The sequence below is a fragment of the Canis aureus genome, chromosome 8 (assembly GCF_053574225.1).
Source record: "Canis aureus isolate CA01 chromosome 8, VMU_Caureus_v.1.0, whole genome shotgun sequence".
In the NCBI taxonomy this organism is placed as follows: domain Eukaryota; kingdom Metazoa; phylum Chordata; class Mammalia; order Carnivora; family Canidae; genus Canis; species Canis aureus.
The window spans coordinates 76,331,283-76,346,890 of record NC_135618.1 but is presented as its reverse complement, the minus strand read 5'-3'; the positions used below and the strand labels follow the sequence as shown (position 1 = coordinate 76,346,890).

At 45.3% G+C, this 15,608-nt stretch overlaps 1 protein-coding gene across 14 annotated transcripts in view; it reads left to right on the top strand.

Moving 5' to 3' along the window:
* CALN1 (calneuron 1) overlaps nucleotides 1–15,608 on the top strand; it is a 526,620-nt gene that overhangs the window by 145,811 nt on the left and 365,201 nt on the right. For all 14 annotated transcript variants that reach the window (XM_077908317.1, XM_077908316.1, XM_077908324.1 and 11 more), the window contains one exon: nucleotides 7,791–7,915. In XM_077908317.1, the coding sequence (XP_077764443.1) occupies nucleotides 7,791–7,915 (125 nt within the window). The remainder of the gene's footprint in view (nucleotides 1–7,790; nucleotides 7,916–15,608) is intronic.

The window sequence follows — 15,608 nt, the reverse complement described above, 5'->3', positions numbered from 1 at the left end:
TATATAGGCTATAAGAAATGCCTGCAAATATAAACAAAGAGACACATATGAGGGTATTCGTTGTAGCACACTCTTAAAAAAAGATTTATTTACGTGTACCTGGGTGACTCAGTTGGTTAAGTGTCTGCCTTTGGTTCAGGTCGTGATCCCAGGGGTCCTGCTTCTCCCTCTCCCTCTGTCACTCCCCCTGCTTGTGCTCTCTCTCACTCTCAAATAAATAAATAACATCTTAAAAAAAGTAAAGAAGATTTATTTATTTTAGAGAGGGGAGATGAGTAGAGGGAGAGGAAAAGAGGATCTCAAGCAGACTCTACTCTGAGTGTGGAGTCTGACCCGGGCTCAATCTCAGGACCCTGAGATCACGAACTGAGTGAAACCAAGAGTCCCATGCTTAACTGACTGCACCAACCAGGTGCCCTGTGTACTTTTTTTTTTTTTTGTAAGTTTTATTTCTTAAGGTAATCTCTAAACCCAATGTAGGACTTGAATTTGATGCTGAGATCAAGAGTTGCACCTCCTTTGAGCCAACAAACACACCCATTACAGCATACTTTAATGTCAGTTGCATAAAGAGTAAATAAATTACAATATATTTATACTGTGGAAAACTATGGAGCAGTTAAAAATACATTAGGTGTTATGTGTATGGATTTGGATAAATCCCTGAAATTTAGTATAGAGTGAAATGTGCAAATTGTAAAAGCATATGCGTGGTGTGATATTATTTATGTAAATTTAAAGATATATACGGCAATACTATAATATATTCTATAGAGATGCTCCCAAATGTAGGAAAATTTAAAACATGGATGGGAAGGATGCATTTCGGTGGAGGGAAGGAGGTGGAGGAATAGAATAAGTGGGCAGGGCATCAATGTAATATTTCTGTTAAAAAAAATCTGTACCAAATAAGGTAAAATATTAGCCTGTATTTAACCTAAGTGGTAGGTCCATGCATGCATTGTATTATTTGCTGAATTTTCTCTTTGTTTGAAATACTCTTTATTGCCATTAATGTAGATTTTCATTCTTTTATTTTTGGGGTTTCTTCTTGGCTTCGGAAGGGTTGCCTCTCAGCATATTGTCTTTTACTTTTCATGTGTTATCTCCTCCCTTTACTGTGATATTTCCTTATGAATTTGCATTCTTATTTCATACACACCCTGCTTTCCTGTTTGTAAGGACATAGCCAGAAACTGCAAAATTGTCTTCTTTCTTGTATCATAGCACTGTTGACAGTATGTTTTTTGCTCTGCATCTTTGTGAAAGTGCTTCCTCCTCTAATGATGCAGAACTTTTTTATGCAGACCCCCACGTTGGTGTTTTTCTGCTTACTCATTCCTGTCTGATTTGAGCTCTAATCCAAACTCTGTTTGCCAGTTGGCATGCCCCTGCAGGATCTTCACCAGGGAACACGATTGTTTTTTAAGTGCTTTAGTCAAATGCTGGGTGTCTGGCTGGCATTCATGGAGCGCGTCTTTGCTGGAGTAGGATGGGCTTCTGTTGTCTCCCCATCACTTAGCTCTTGGACCATGACGAGGAGACACACATTTCTGGGGTGTTTAAGATATTCTGCAGTTCTTTCTTAGTCAAAAGTAAGACACAAAAAGCCGTAATCCTGTAGGTCTTTGCTCCAAGGGTCCTTCTTACTGATACCCGTGCCAGCAGCAGATTTCACATCTCCACGTGCAAGGCCAAAACCCTTCCATTTCTAGCCCCTTGCATATTGGGAAGGGTGACCTGAGTACCTGGAGGAAGAGGTGCTAAGGGCAGTGGGGATTTGATCCTGGCTGCTTTTATTTTTATTTTTAAGATTTTATTTATTCATGAGAGACACAGAGAGGGAGGCAAGAGATACAGGCCGAGGGAGAAGCAGGCTCCATGCAGGGAGCCAGATGTGGGACTCGATCCCGGGACCCTGGGATCATGACCTGAGCCAAAGGCAGATGCTCAACCACTGAGCCGCCCAGAAGTCCTGACCCTGGCTCCTTTTAAAAAGAACTTCCCACATAGACTGAAGGGTTGCCTGATGTTATGGTTGGCCATTGCTGAGTCCCTGGACTAGGAGAGAATTGGGGTAGATAAAAATCTTTTCTTATCCATTTACCATCTGACTTTGCTATTTACTCTCTCAATTCAAAATGTGGGTGTGCCACTGATTGTCATTCTGTTCCTGACTATGCTGACATAGTGGAAGCTTTATCCACAACCTAGCATTGGTGCTATTGGGAGTATCATTGTTTTCATGTCTTCATGGGTATTTTTAGAGGAATTTGGCAAAGACCTTGTCAGGGCTGGCTGGGCTCTCTAACTTTTAGAACGGAAGGTCAACATTGCCCCTTGTATGTCTGGTAATTGGGGGACAGGAGCCTCTGTGAAATCTGCAGTAGATTCCATGCACACCCCAGGCTCCTGCAGAGAGTGCACTCTTCTACTGATGTCTTGTACCTCCTTTCCAAAGTCCATTGAAGACTTAAAAAAACTCTAAGTTACTTGAAAAAGTTTCAGACCCAAGTTAAAATGCATTTCTCTAGATTTCTTTCCCCCGTCTCTCTGTGGTCCATTACCAGAAATGTGTGTGACCTACAGAAACTACTTTAGGGCAGTGCCTCTCAAACAATTTGTGGGGAAGGATTAGTTCACACATGAAGTCAACTGGTCACATGCTTAGATGTTGGGACAAAGTTGTAAACTGCTATAAAAATTTCTATGCTTTCTTTCAAATCCTGTCCTTATCTCACTGTAGACCAGCAATAAGCAGTGTTCAGCTGGCAGTGGTCCACAGACCACACTTTGAGGAGCACTGCTTTGAAAGGCCCTGCAGAATTACATTTTGGGACAAGTATTTGTCCTGAATAATAATATCAGCCTACAGCAGTATGCCTGAATCGTTGATCTTGTAGAAAAAAAAAAAAAAAAGTAAGGTATGTTAGTCTGGGTTCTCCAGAGAAACATAAGCAATAGGATATATAGATAGAGATTTGGTATAAGGAATTGGCTCACACTGTTATGGAGGCTGAGAGGTCCCAGGATCTGCCATTGGCAAGCCGGCGACCCAGGAGAGCCAGTGGTGTAAGCACCAGTCCGTGTCTGCATCCAAAGGCAGGAGACGATGGTGTCTCAGCTTAGCAGTTAGGCGGAGGGAAGAAATTGTCCCTCTGCTTGTTTCGTGCTATTCAGGCCTCCAGCAGATTGGATGAGGCCCACCCAGCTTGAGGGGGGCACTCTGCTTTCCTCGTCTACTGACTCAGAGGTTAATCTCATTCAGAAAGACTCTCAGACACGCCCAGAGTCATGTGTAAGCAAATCACGTGAGCCTCCTGTGGCCCATTCAGGTTTGACACATAAAATTAACCATCTCAGAAGGGCATCATCTCAAGTAAATGTGAGTGGGGCTCTTCTGTTTATTACCCTGCCAGGAAACATGCCAGTTCCCTGACCCTAAAAACAGGAACCACCCTTTCATTTGTTACTGGTTTGTCTATTATATTAAGTGTTATTTCTGACATAGTTAACATATAGTGTTATGTTCATTTCCGGTGTACAATATAGTGATTCAACAGTTCTCCACATTACTCAGTGCTCATTAGGGTAAGTGGACTCTTGGGGTGCCTGGGTGGCTCAGTCGGTTGAGTGTCTGACTCTTGATTTTGGCTCAGGTCATGATCTCATAGTCTTGAGATCGAGCCCCAAGTAGACCTCTGTGCTCAGCATGGAGTCTGCTTAAGAGTCTCTCTCTTCTGTCTCTGCCCCTTCCATCACCACCCCCACCTGCCTTACGCTCTCTCTCTAAAAAAATTAAAATAAAAAAAGATAAGTGTACTCTTAATCACCTTCACTTGTTTCATCCACCCCTCCCCCACCCCTTTTGTTTCAGCGTCCTGCTACCGTGTCCTTGAGGTGACCATGAAGGCACTCTCCCGGGTGACCAGGAAACAGACTCCTCTAAAGTTCTGGTGCTTTCCATTCAAATAGCTCCTTCCTCCTGATAGAGCCAGCTGCTTGCTGACAGCACGTGGCACTGGGACCTCCTGGTGTTCTACTGCTCAGACACCAGGTCACTCACCACCGGGGTGCATGATGCCAGCCAACTCCTCTCGAAGCTGACCCTTTGCCAGGCCCTTACTGACCTCTTCCTAATAACCCAGTGTATTTAGGGATGCCTGGGTGGCTCACTTGGTTAAACATCTGCCTTTGGCTCAGGTTATGATCTCAGGGTCCTGGAATCAAGCCCAGCATTGGGTTCTCTGCTCAGACTCTTTCTTCCTCTCCCTGTGCTTGTACCCCGGCTCATGCTCTCTCTCTCTCTCTGTCTCTCTCTCTCTGTCAAAGAAATAAATAAAATCTTAAAAAAGTAACCCAATGTGTTTTTTCTTCAACCTAATGAATCCATGGTCTCTTTGCCCTGCATCTTTCTTGCTTCATATAACGTTTAGCAAATAATCACTGATGGTATTATTGAGAGAATGCCTAGCGTTAAATCGAGTGCTTTCTATACTTTATCTTATTTCATATTTACAAAAATGCTATTCAGTGTGTATCAGAATTTTTGAAAAGGAGAAAAGTGTTGCGGACAGAGGTTAAGGAACTTACCTACATGGCTAATAAGGATAATAGATAGAATTCCAGTGTAATATCAGTTTTGACCTGAAAGTTCTGGTTCTTTACCATGAAACTGCACTGCCTTGCAGAAAAAACAAAGAAAAAAAAACCCCACAAACATGTTCACATGCTAAGCAGTCACATAAATAATATCTCTCAATGAATAAAATTGCCATTGAAGAAAAATATTTTTGTTCTTTGTCTTCCCTAGAAGGATCTATCTTGAATTTTCAGGGCAGGATCATATTTGTCTTTGCTGATGAACTTGTGTGTTTCCTTTCCTTAGCCAAAGAGAGAATCTTAAAGCTTGGGTTTCCCGGGTGGCTTGGAGTGAAATTTAGCCCTTAATTGTGGCGGCTGTTTTTACCTTACTTGGGATACTGTTCTTCCCTTTCTTGAACATACTTCATTTATCTGTACGTGTGCTTTGCACCTTTCCTTTCCCACTAGATGTGGAGCATTTTGAGTGCAAGCCGAATGCACTGAATGTGTACCTAATTTTGTCAGCTGCCTTTTCTAGAAGCAAATTATGTTAGTATATCAGGGGAGGATTCAGTTGTGGCCAGTTTTCTCTGTGAAGTACTTGACATTGATTCTGTGGCTGACCTAGGTTGTGGCTTGGAGATGTTCCACGGAATGTAACCTTGTTACTGTGGTTGTAAAAATTTGTGTGGCACCTCCGGAGCTTCAGACAACCAAGAGAAGGATGGATAATGGGGAGCTGTTTATGAAATGTGGGGAAACTAGAGTGATGAGCAGTGACAAGGGAAGAGGATGCTCTCTGCACATGTCCTGACCTCGGGGGGAGGGGTGCCCTCTCCAGGTAGTGAAATCTGTGTCTTCCCATGTTTATATGACTTAAACTTTTAAAAGGACAGCTGACGAGGCTGACAGTGTCCTGTGGCCACTGCTGGGAGGGGAGCTGAAGCCACACAGGAAGCATTAGCCAGTGTTTTGAAGTAAGTACAGTACATGGCCCCCCAAAATCAGGATCAGCCCTAGGAAAAGTGAGAGTGGTCCTGATTCATACACCTGAGTCTCACTTTTAAACATGTTTGGTCTGAAAATTAAGTTGGTGAACAGAGGAGATGGTAATTGAAGTGTTTGTCCAGAGGAGGATTCTTGGATTCTACTCTATGTGTCAAGATAGATTTGGGTGGGAGGGGTAAGTCTGGCTTATAATCAGCTGAAGATATCCCCCCTGTAATTGGCCAGTGCAGACACATTTGGAACTAGCATCCTGCTGTGGGTGAGGGGCCGTGGATGTTGTTTTGCTGGCCGGGCAGGGGTGAGGGTGGCTTGGAGCCTGATGGCTGGCTCTGGCCTCGGCCATGTGTCCGTTTGGGGGCCCAGAACATTTGTGGAGATGTCCTAGTTGTTGTGATGACTGAAAAGTACCTTTGATAGAAATAGAGAAATCAGGAAGTGCGGCCTATTTTTTAGGAAGATAATTAATTCATTTTTAGACATCTTGAGTTTGAAATGAGAGTTTGACATCCGGTGAAGATGTCTGGTGCTTAGCTGAGGCTGCTTAGTCGAACAGCACTCAGGAGGCTTGTGTTCTAGAACTGATTGCTCGACTAACTGGCCTTGTGTTCTGGACTGAGCCCCATAACTTTAGGAGTCTCGTTGCTTGGTTCATGAGGCAGCGACTCTCTGCCCCGATAGGGACGCACTGCTGTATGCTCCAGACTAGAGAGGGGGCACGTGGCATGTCCTGCAGGCTTGTTGCTCAGAGGTGTCCCAGGGAAAAGAAGGCAGGAGCCCCCGCCCCCTGGCTCCAATGTCCCATGATTAGGACAGTTGTTGTCATGAATGTGGATTGAGGGACACCAAGGTTTGGGTGTCCTGCGTGGTCCTCCTCAGAGACCTGTAATTTACACCTTGTCACTCCACAGTGCCTGGAGGAGCCACTTGGGCTGCCCCCACTGATTGTACAGATGCAAACTTCAGTAAAGAAATGGGACTGTACACGTGGGAATGAGGATTGGGGAGGGAGCTCAGGGATTATTTCTCTCCCACAGGACCCTGGCAGGGAGGCCCTTGTCTCTGCTTGAATACTCTCAATGATGGGGAGATTACCCCTTCTACTGCTGCCTGGTTCACATTCCTGGAGGTCTGTAAACAGATGTCCTTTACCCACAGCCTAGAATTGACTCCCCGTACTTCCCACCTATTCCCTAATCCCACCCAAAGTTCTATCAGTCCTTGTAGCCCCCTTTCCAGATGGGGGAAGCAGAACACGGTTCCTGACATGCCCAGCAGCTCACTCAGTGTAACAGTCATGTTCTCTCTGCTGCAGAGGAGCCCACCGTCCTATCTGCCTTGACTTTAGCTCTTCAGTGCTTGCACTTTCCATCTCCTTACCAGTTCTCTTTCCTCCCTCCCTCCTTAGCCTGCACCACACTGGTGGGAACTCCTAAGTTCCAGGGTTGGCATCTGGGCAGAGAAGCTTTGACTAGACGGTCTGTTGGTCTAGGCCCAGGGGATGTGCAATTGCCCGGAGCTGCTTTGTTCGGGGGCACCTGAGGTGCCATTCAATGTTACACCAGGGCAGGTGGTGTGAGTGGCGTCTCAGAGGGCTGTGTTCCGAAGCTGCTTTGGCCAACAGGTGTCTGCATCCCAGTCAGCCTTGGGGGGCTGCTTCTTCAAGGCACAGAAGGTTGTGTGTATTTATTTAGGGCCTGCTCTTTCCCACCTGGTTCAAGTGCTGTGTGAGTGGATCATCTGTTTTACCGGGGACAAGTGAAACCCGTGGATCTCCACACGGTCACAGTGAAGACACCCAGTCCCTGGGGAGCCCAGTGCTTCTGGGACATATGTTCCTTATGAGTCCTGAGGAGTACTGAGAAAGAGTTTATCAGGCCAAGGAAAGGAGTGGAGAGGCATTCCTGTTTGTAGGGACAGGATTTGTTGATGCCATGGTGGCCCACAGTCTGCCAGATTCGTGATTAAATTGGTAAAATGAAGTAAGGTGTAAAGTGAAGAAAGTGATAGATCTGGAGATCATTTGGGGAGTGATCAGGTCCCCATGGGGACCCTGGCATTTGCTGACCTTCCCTCTAGAAATGTGACTGTTATTTGAAAAATGACACTGGCCATCTGAAAACCAAGGTGGCCCTTTCAGGAAAGAAAGGGAATGAATAATGACACCTTTCTCTCCCCGCTCCTGCTTCTCTTGTGAACAGGGGGAAGATGCCTTTCCACCATGTGACTGCCGGCCTGTTGTACAAGGGGAATTACCTCAACCGATCTCTGTCTGCTGGCAGCGACAGCGAGCAGCTTGCTAACATCTCCGTGGAGGAGCTGGACGGTAAGGAGCCCGCCCTGTCTGGGAGCTTGGCTGCCCATGGGGGGCACTGGAGGCTATTGTGCATCTGAGGTGAGCGCGCCAGGCTCTGGCCGCCAGTCGTGCGGCCAGGTCTAACCGTGCTGTGATGGGAAAGAGCTCAGAGGTAGTTTCTGCACGAATGGCTTCTTTGTAGGGAACCCACTTTGTGGCCTAAAAAAATCTACAGTGAATGTTCTGGTTTCTGTGTCTGCTGACTGAGGGGATAGCTTGTAACTACCAAAATATCTTTTCCAGTTTATGGAGTCTTTCCCACCAGTGGCCTTGCCATATTTCCATATTGGCATTTATGTGGGGCCCAGCTGTCCGGGAGGTGATGGCTGGAAAGCCCTGCTCTTGACTTGGGGCCACGGTGCTTTGAATCCGGCCCAGATCAGAATCATCTGGAAGCCGTGTCTAGGTGGGAACAGACAGCAATTATTTTAATTGCTTCTGTTCCTTTGTAGCACAGTGTAGCCCTGGTGTCCGGGGCAGGCTCAGGGAGGAGAACAAGCCTGGGCACACCATGACTGTATTCATCCTGGGACAGTGCCCTGTTGTATCTCCACTGGTCAACTAGCTCCCTGATTAAACAACAACATTAAACCAAGGAAGAAGGAGTTTATTTCTTCTAGAACCGAGAATTAGGTTGATTCAGCCAGCTGTTTGTTTGCCTGGGTGCTGCACCTGCTGAGGCCGAGCCAGAATCCATTTTCCCTAGTGTTTTGGGATGCCATGTTCCTTGTAACACCATTTTAAAGCATGAAGTCAAAATTTGCTTTCTAAAACAGAGAAGTCACAATTACCCGAGATGCCCCATATATTTGCTTTTAAGTGAAATGGTCTGACCAGTGTGCTGTCTGTGTGCACAGATGGAAGCCTCACGGTCGTTACTCACATGAAGAAGGTGGGGAAATTCAGCTCTGAGCCAACAAAGCCACACTTGCTCCTGAGCTGGCAGGAGTGGAGGAAAGTGGAGGATGGGGTCACCGGATAGCTTTTCCTGCTCTTGTGCAGTTTGATTGCTTGCTTAGCTAGAGAACTGGCAGGTGGTAAAGCAGCTGAGGCTGGGCTGGGTCCGTGGGGAGGTGAGGGGTGGGGTGTTGCAGGAAGCAGGGGTGCAGTGAGCTCACTGCAGTCTGCACAGGGGCTGGTGGCAGGACAGGAGAGCAGGACCCTGGAGCACCTGGCCTCCAGATGGCCAAGGATCTTCAGACGGGGGGCGCAGAAACAGGCAGTTAGAGCCCCTGACGGCCCCCAAAGGGAGGTGACCAGAAAGGAGGCCAAAGCCTGGCCAGGGTGTTTAGTGGCTGGGCCTCCTGGCACCTGGCGAGGCCACTCCCAGTAGAGATTAGGGAAGCATGGGGCCTTGATGGGGGGTGGGTTTGCACTGGTGTTCAGGTGAGTAGGTCCCTGGGCTCAGCCCTCAGCAGGAGGGACTGAAGGCCTCACTGAGTGGAGGCCGGGAACACAGGGCAGAAAGTCCCTCATTTGGGGCAACTCTTAAAGGGGCTGACGTTACTCATAAAGGAATTCTGGAGATCACCTGTGGCTTTCACAGACCCTGCCTTCCCCTTTCCCTTCCTCCTCCCTCTCAGCTTTGTCATGAATAATCAAGAGATGGTATCTCCTCAGAGCATCATCGGCTTTTTTCTCTGTTAAATCTGGGCCATGGCCAGGGTGCACAGCCTTTCAAGAGGACAGTGGGCTGGAGTTTGTGGCCCCCTGGGGTGGCTGGCACAACCACCTTCCCGTCTTTGGGCAAGCAGCTGAGGCAGTGCACGGGCTGAAAGGCGCCTTCTCAGCAGGCGAGAAGAGTGGGGAGAGATTCTTTTCTTTTTTTTTTTTTAAGATTTTATTTATTTATCTGACAGAGATCACAAGCAGGGGGAGCAGCAGGCAGGGGGAGAAGGAGAAGTAGACTCCCCACTGAGCAGGGAGCCGAATGTGGGACTCGATCCCAGCATCCTGGGATCATGACCTGAGTCAAAGGCAGGTGCTTACCTGACTGAGCCACCCAGGTGCCCAAGCTGGAGAGATTCTAGCAGCCTGCAAGGCTAGGTGGGTGGGCCTAGTGGTGGGGGCCCTGCGGGGTCACCGGTGGAGTCCAGCCAGGCTTTAGGGCCTGAGGCCCGAGGCTGGCTGCTGAAGACACCGTGTTTGTCCTTCAGGAGGATAATCCAGGCTCACAGCTTGGAGAAGGGCCATTTATTTTCTGATGGAAGATTCCTTCTACTTATTTACTTTTGGCCACAGGTGAACCCTGAGTTATGACTGCTCATGCTTTATGATGAGCATCTTGGGGCTCTGGGCAGGGCTGTGCAGATGTGTGCTGAGTTTAGAGCAAGCAGGCAGAGTCTGAACACCAAGTGCAGGTTGATTTTCGTGGAAGGCACGTGTCTGAGGCTTTGCCTGCTGGCTGTTTAGGACAAGCTGAGCCTAGAGTACTGCTACTGCTCGTTTATCCTCAGAGACACATGGTATGTGCAGGGAGTTGATGTGTTGGACACTGGTGGACATCAAACCATCCTTTGTGATCTGTTGGCTGGGTACCATCTTCCTCACTTTGCCCCCCTCCCTACCTCTCTGTGGCTGCAGCCCCCGCTTAGGTATCGCCAATGGGGGGACAGGTTCCTCCACCTGGCTAGGGTTTTTCACCAGGGATGAATGCCCCTTTGGTGTAAGGGCCAAACTCTCGCAGTTCAGAGTGGTTACCCTCCCAGAACAGGCATGAAAAGAGCCACTTGCTGTGCAGGCCATCTCCAGCTGACATTTACTCTGGCAAGTTTCTATTTCTTTTTAAACAAAGCTCAGGAGGAAATTATGCAAAGCTGCATCAAGTTGGCCAGATTAGAGTTGAAAATCACCTAACAAACTCAGCAAGGATGAACTGGTCAAGACCCTTCCTTCCTTCCTTCCTTTCTTCCTTCCTTCCTTCCTTCCTTCCTTCCTTCCTTCCTTCCTTCCTTCCATCCATTGGTCCATTCCTGTTTATTCATTTATTATAGGAATATTTACCTAAATGCTTTCTGGGTGGAGCAGGAAATCAAATAAGAATATTATTAACTGTTTCCAAGGAATTTGCAACCTATCCAGGGAATGTATGTATATACATTTATTAGCAGTATCTTGTGCTTCTAAGACTGTATTATGTGGAATTTTATTAGACATGAGAATTATAATTTTGTAAAAGCTGTTTTCTTAAAACTCTCTATTGAATAAGCTTGTGATGCTATCATAATCGTTCATTTTGTATCCATCTGAAGTTCATTCATTTTCATTCATATATGGTGTGAATATACACTGGATGTCAATATACTCCAGTTTCTATATTCATTCAATCCAGGATGGATATTTGGGTTTCCAGTTTGGGGCTGTTAGGTTATAATCTAATCGTCCCCCTTCTGTTATGTCTGTGATGTTTGAGTCTGCTGTCCTCATGATTCCCTCGTGGCAACTGTGAAATGTCTGAGTGTGGGCATTTCATGCCTTCCATGCTAATCCTAGATCTTCACTCTTTTTGTCCTCCACATTATATGTCTCTTCTCACATCGTTCTCTGCACCCTGCATTCTTTCTTGAGTTTGTATTCTACATTGATTTACTTTACTTGGTCTATGGTCATTTAAACTTTTTTTTTTCTGCCTTTAGAGCATATTTTCATTATGGATGAAGTTTCAGTTTCTTTAAAGCCTACTTTTATTTCAGTAGTCCTCGTTCCTTTTAAAAAAAAAAACTTTTTTGGAGGCACCTGGCTGGCTTAGTGGTTGAGCATCTGTCTTTGGCTCAGGGCATGATCCCAGGGTCCTGGGATGGAGTCCCACATCAGGTTCCCCGCAGGGAGCCTTCTTCTCCCTCTGCCTGTGTTTCTGCCTTTCTCTCTGTGTCTCTCATGAATCAATAAAATCTTGAACAAAAACCTTTTTTGGGTCAAAATAGAATATAGAAAAGTATTAATGCACATTCAGTTATTATTGAACGCAAACACTCATGCAATAACCACCCAGGTTAAGGATGGTAGTATTGCTGGCCCCCGGAAGCACCCTGAGGTCCATCCCAGTGCCTCCCTGGCTTATTCTCATTGTTTCCCTTCAGCCCAGTTTGTGTTTCCCTTCAGCTCAGTGGGGTCATGCCATAGCTGTTCTTTGGTTTCCAGTCTCTCTTCCTTAACATATATGTGAGACTCAGTCATGTTTTGGAGGGTACCTGAAATTGATTCATTTTCATTAATAGATAGTATTCCATCATATATAAATATTTCATACTTTAATTATTTGTTCTATTCTCAATGAGTGTTTGAATTGTTTCCAGTTTGTAGCTATTAGGATATAATCTCATTGTCCCCCCATCCTTGTCACTGCAGCAGCTTAAGATGTGCTTTCCTCATGGCTCTGTCTTCCTGCTTTCCCGGGGCCATATTTCTTTATTTTCTCTCAACTCTTTGTCTTATTGAGAACAACTTGGACACAGTTTGTGGAAATCTCTCCTATTTCTTGTCATAATGTATATAGAGACATATATGCTCATACACATATGTAAAAGCCTTTCCCCCCACGTCTTCCAGCTGATAAGACCTTTATTTTGCGTTAGAAGATGTTTTCATATGGTACCTTTGCTTTTTTTCTGTTCTGCTTTGTGACTCAATAAAATTTTTTGTGGGCCCAGAATCTGTGAGCAAACAGGGTTTGTAGAGAATCTATAGCCTTCTTTGTTCTATCTTTGCTTTATCTCGGACCTGGGATAATTTCCCCCTTATCAGCCCCAGCTGGAGAGTCCAGTTCCTAGAAGACACTCATCTAGTCCATGGCTGCTGGGTGGAGGTGGGATCTTGATTGCCCCTACTGTTGGGTTTGTTTCCTATGCCACAGAATTCTGTAACTCCTTTGCTTTTTTCCATTCTCTTGCTCTTCTTCCTGTTCCCAAACTAGCATCCAGCATTCAGTGTTCCCAGGTACGCCCTAGTTCTCCTCTTTCTCTGATATGATCCCGAATGGGACATAGCAACCATGGCTCCAGTTGCTCCTCCTGGAGAGTAGTGTTCCCTGAATGAGCTTAGAGAAGGGGTGCTGCTGGGTGGGTTTGGATTGGGTTGGGGAGTAGGTCACCATGGAAAACACTTGCTGTGAAATAGGGAGTGACTGCCTGATGGCCTGGTCAGTTAGCCTCTGGGTCCCTGGCAGGGGCAAACGTTGGTGGTGAGTTAGTGTCTTCCTGCCACAAGCACCACTGTAGTTCCCAGGATGGGGGGAAATTGTGTCTCTCCAGTTCCATTGGTATTGCCAATAGTGAAAATTCTCCTCAACCTTTGGCATGTGTATGCATCTCAAAATGACTATATCTGGTGATATGCTCATACATAGATTTTTCGGGGTATTTTAATTTGAGCTCTGGGAACAGATGAATCAGCCCACCACCCTTCCATCACGAAGCCCCGTTTCAGTAGTTGGTTTACTTGTATTAGATCATCCCAGATTCAGTGTATCAGCACAGCTCAGTTTTCTCAATGACCCTTGGTCGAATAATCCAGTGGACTCTCAGTGTTTATTCTGGATTTTCTGTAGCATCTGGCAGTGTTGCTCACACACTTGGTTTTGAAGTTTGTCACTGCTCTGGCATCCATGTCACTAGCTGATTATCCTCCTACCTCTTTTCTGCCTCTGTGTCATTTCTATGGTTCCTTGTCTGCCCCTCCTCTTCTGCTCACTGCTTACACACTCTTGTCTCCTGCGGTTGTTTCTTGTTGTGGTCTCCATGAACATCTACGTGCTGATCATAGCCTCAAGATATATATCTTCAATCCCTGCTTCCCTTCTGAATTTTTAGGTCTGCTACCTATAGTCCTGTATAGACAGCTACAACAGTAATCTGGGAGTCATCTTTGTTTCCTCTTTTTTCCACTCACTCTCCACATAAAATTGGCAAAGTGTTGCAGATCTTGACTTCTCTTGACTTCTCTTGAAACTGCTCCTTCTTCTCTGATCACATTGCTGTTGTCTTGGGCCAGGTCCCCAGCCCCTGACTATAGTCATTAGGAGTTAAATCTCCTTAGGCCTCATCTACAACATCACTCATGGATCAGTTCAGTTCCATTAGGTTATCCCACTGCTTATCACTTTTTTCTTCTTGGCCCACAAATATATAAGTATATATTTTTAATATTTATTTCACCTTTAAAAAAATTTTAAATTCATAGAGGTTTGAAAAGTACAGTATACCTTCATCTGATTGTTAATATTAAAACATATGCTTTCTCTTTGTCTCCTTTTTTTCCCAACACACACACACACACACACACACACACATTAAAACAGAAGCATGCACCCAATTTTTTTCAGTTCTAGAGTTTTAATTAGGTTCTTTTTTTATAGTTTCCATTTTTCTATTGAAACACTCAACTGCTTACTCATTGAAATAATATTTTTCTTTAATTATTTGGAAATATTTTCCTATATTTATAACAGCTCTTTAAAGTCTTTATGTATTTGAATTCAACATCTAGGCTCTAGGCCATCTTGGGGTTGGTTTTTATTGTCTTTTTTTTTTAGATTATGTTAAGACTTTCTTATTTCTTTGTATGCTTGTTAATATTTGGTTGTACACTGAACATTTTGAATGCTCTGATATAGAGACTCTGTGTTCTGTTATCTTTCTCTGAAGAGTGCTGATTTTTGCTCCAATAGATAGTTTAATTATTAGCTGACTGCTTTCAAGTTGTGTCAGTTTGGTTTTATGCTTCATTTAGGGTAGAGTTGTGGAAATCCCAAAGCATCTTCCAAGTCACTCGAACTGGGCAGGGACTCAGCCTCCTTACTCCATCTTCCTTGTAGATCTTCTCAGGGCTTAGTTTTAGATTTTGATCATGTGGATCTAAAGAAGGCCTTTAGAGTGTATTCTTAACTCTTTTGATGTGGTCCTTCTAGTGTCTCAGCTGGATGCCTAGGGTATTAATGAGGTGTTTCAGACTCCTAGGGCTGCTTCTAGGGCTGCTTCAATTCTAGTATCTGTTTTCTCTTCTCAATCTCAGAGTAACTGCTTCCTGGTAAGTCCGGTTTAATCTCAATTTATACATGGGAGGTCCAGCCTTCCACTAAGTATTCATAGGAAACCCACATGCAGACTCCTGGGGCTTTCTCTCTGCAGTCTTACCCCACAAGGTTCTAGTTCCTTCAGCTACCCTAAAGCATGAGCTGTGGTTGGGAAATAGTCCACAGGACTCACTGGGTCAGTGTCCTTCTCCCTGCACCTGCAGTCATGGGCCACCTGTTGTCTATGGCCTGAAAATAGTTGCTTTATATTTATTTTGTTCAGTTGTACGGTTGTACATGGTGGGAGTATTAGTTTTATACCAGTTACTTTGTTACAGGATGTCTGTTATTAATAATTTTATCTTATTTTTTTTTACCTGAATTGGTTAAAAGTAATTTTCTTTTTATTTTATTATTATTTTTATTTATGATAGTCACACAGAGAGAGAGAGAGAGAGAGAGGCAGAGACATAGGCAGAGGGAAGAACAGGCTCCATGCACTGGGAGCCCGACGTGGGATTCAATCCCGGGTCTCCAGGATCACGCCCTGGGCCAAAGGCAGGCACCAAACCGCTGCGCCACCCAGGGATCCAGGTTAAAAGTAATTTTCAACTAAGATAGCACTTGACCCACTATTTCATTTTTGCTTATAAT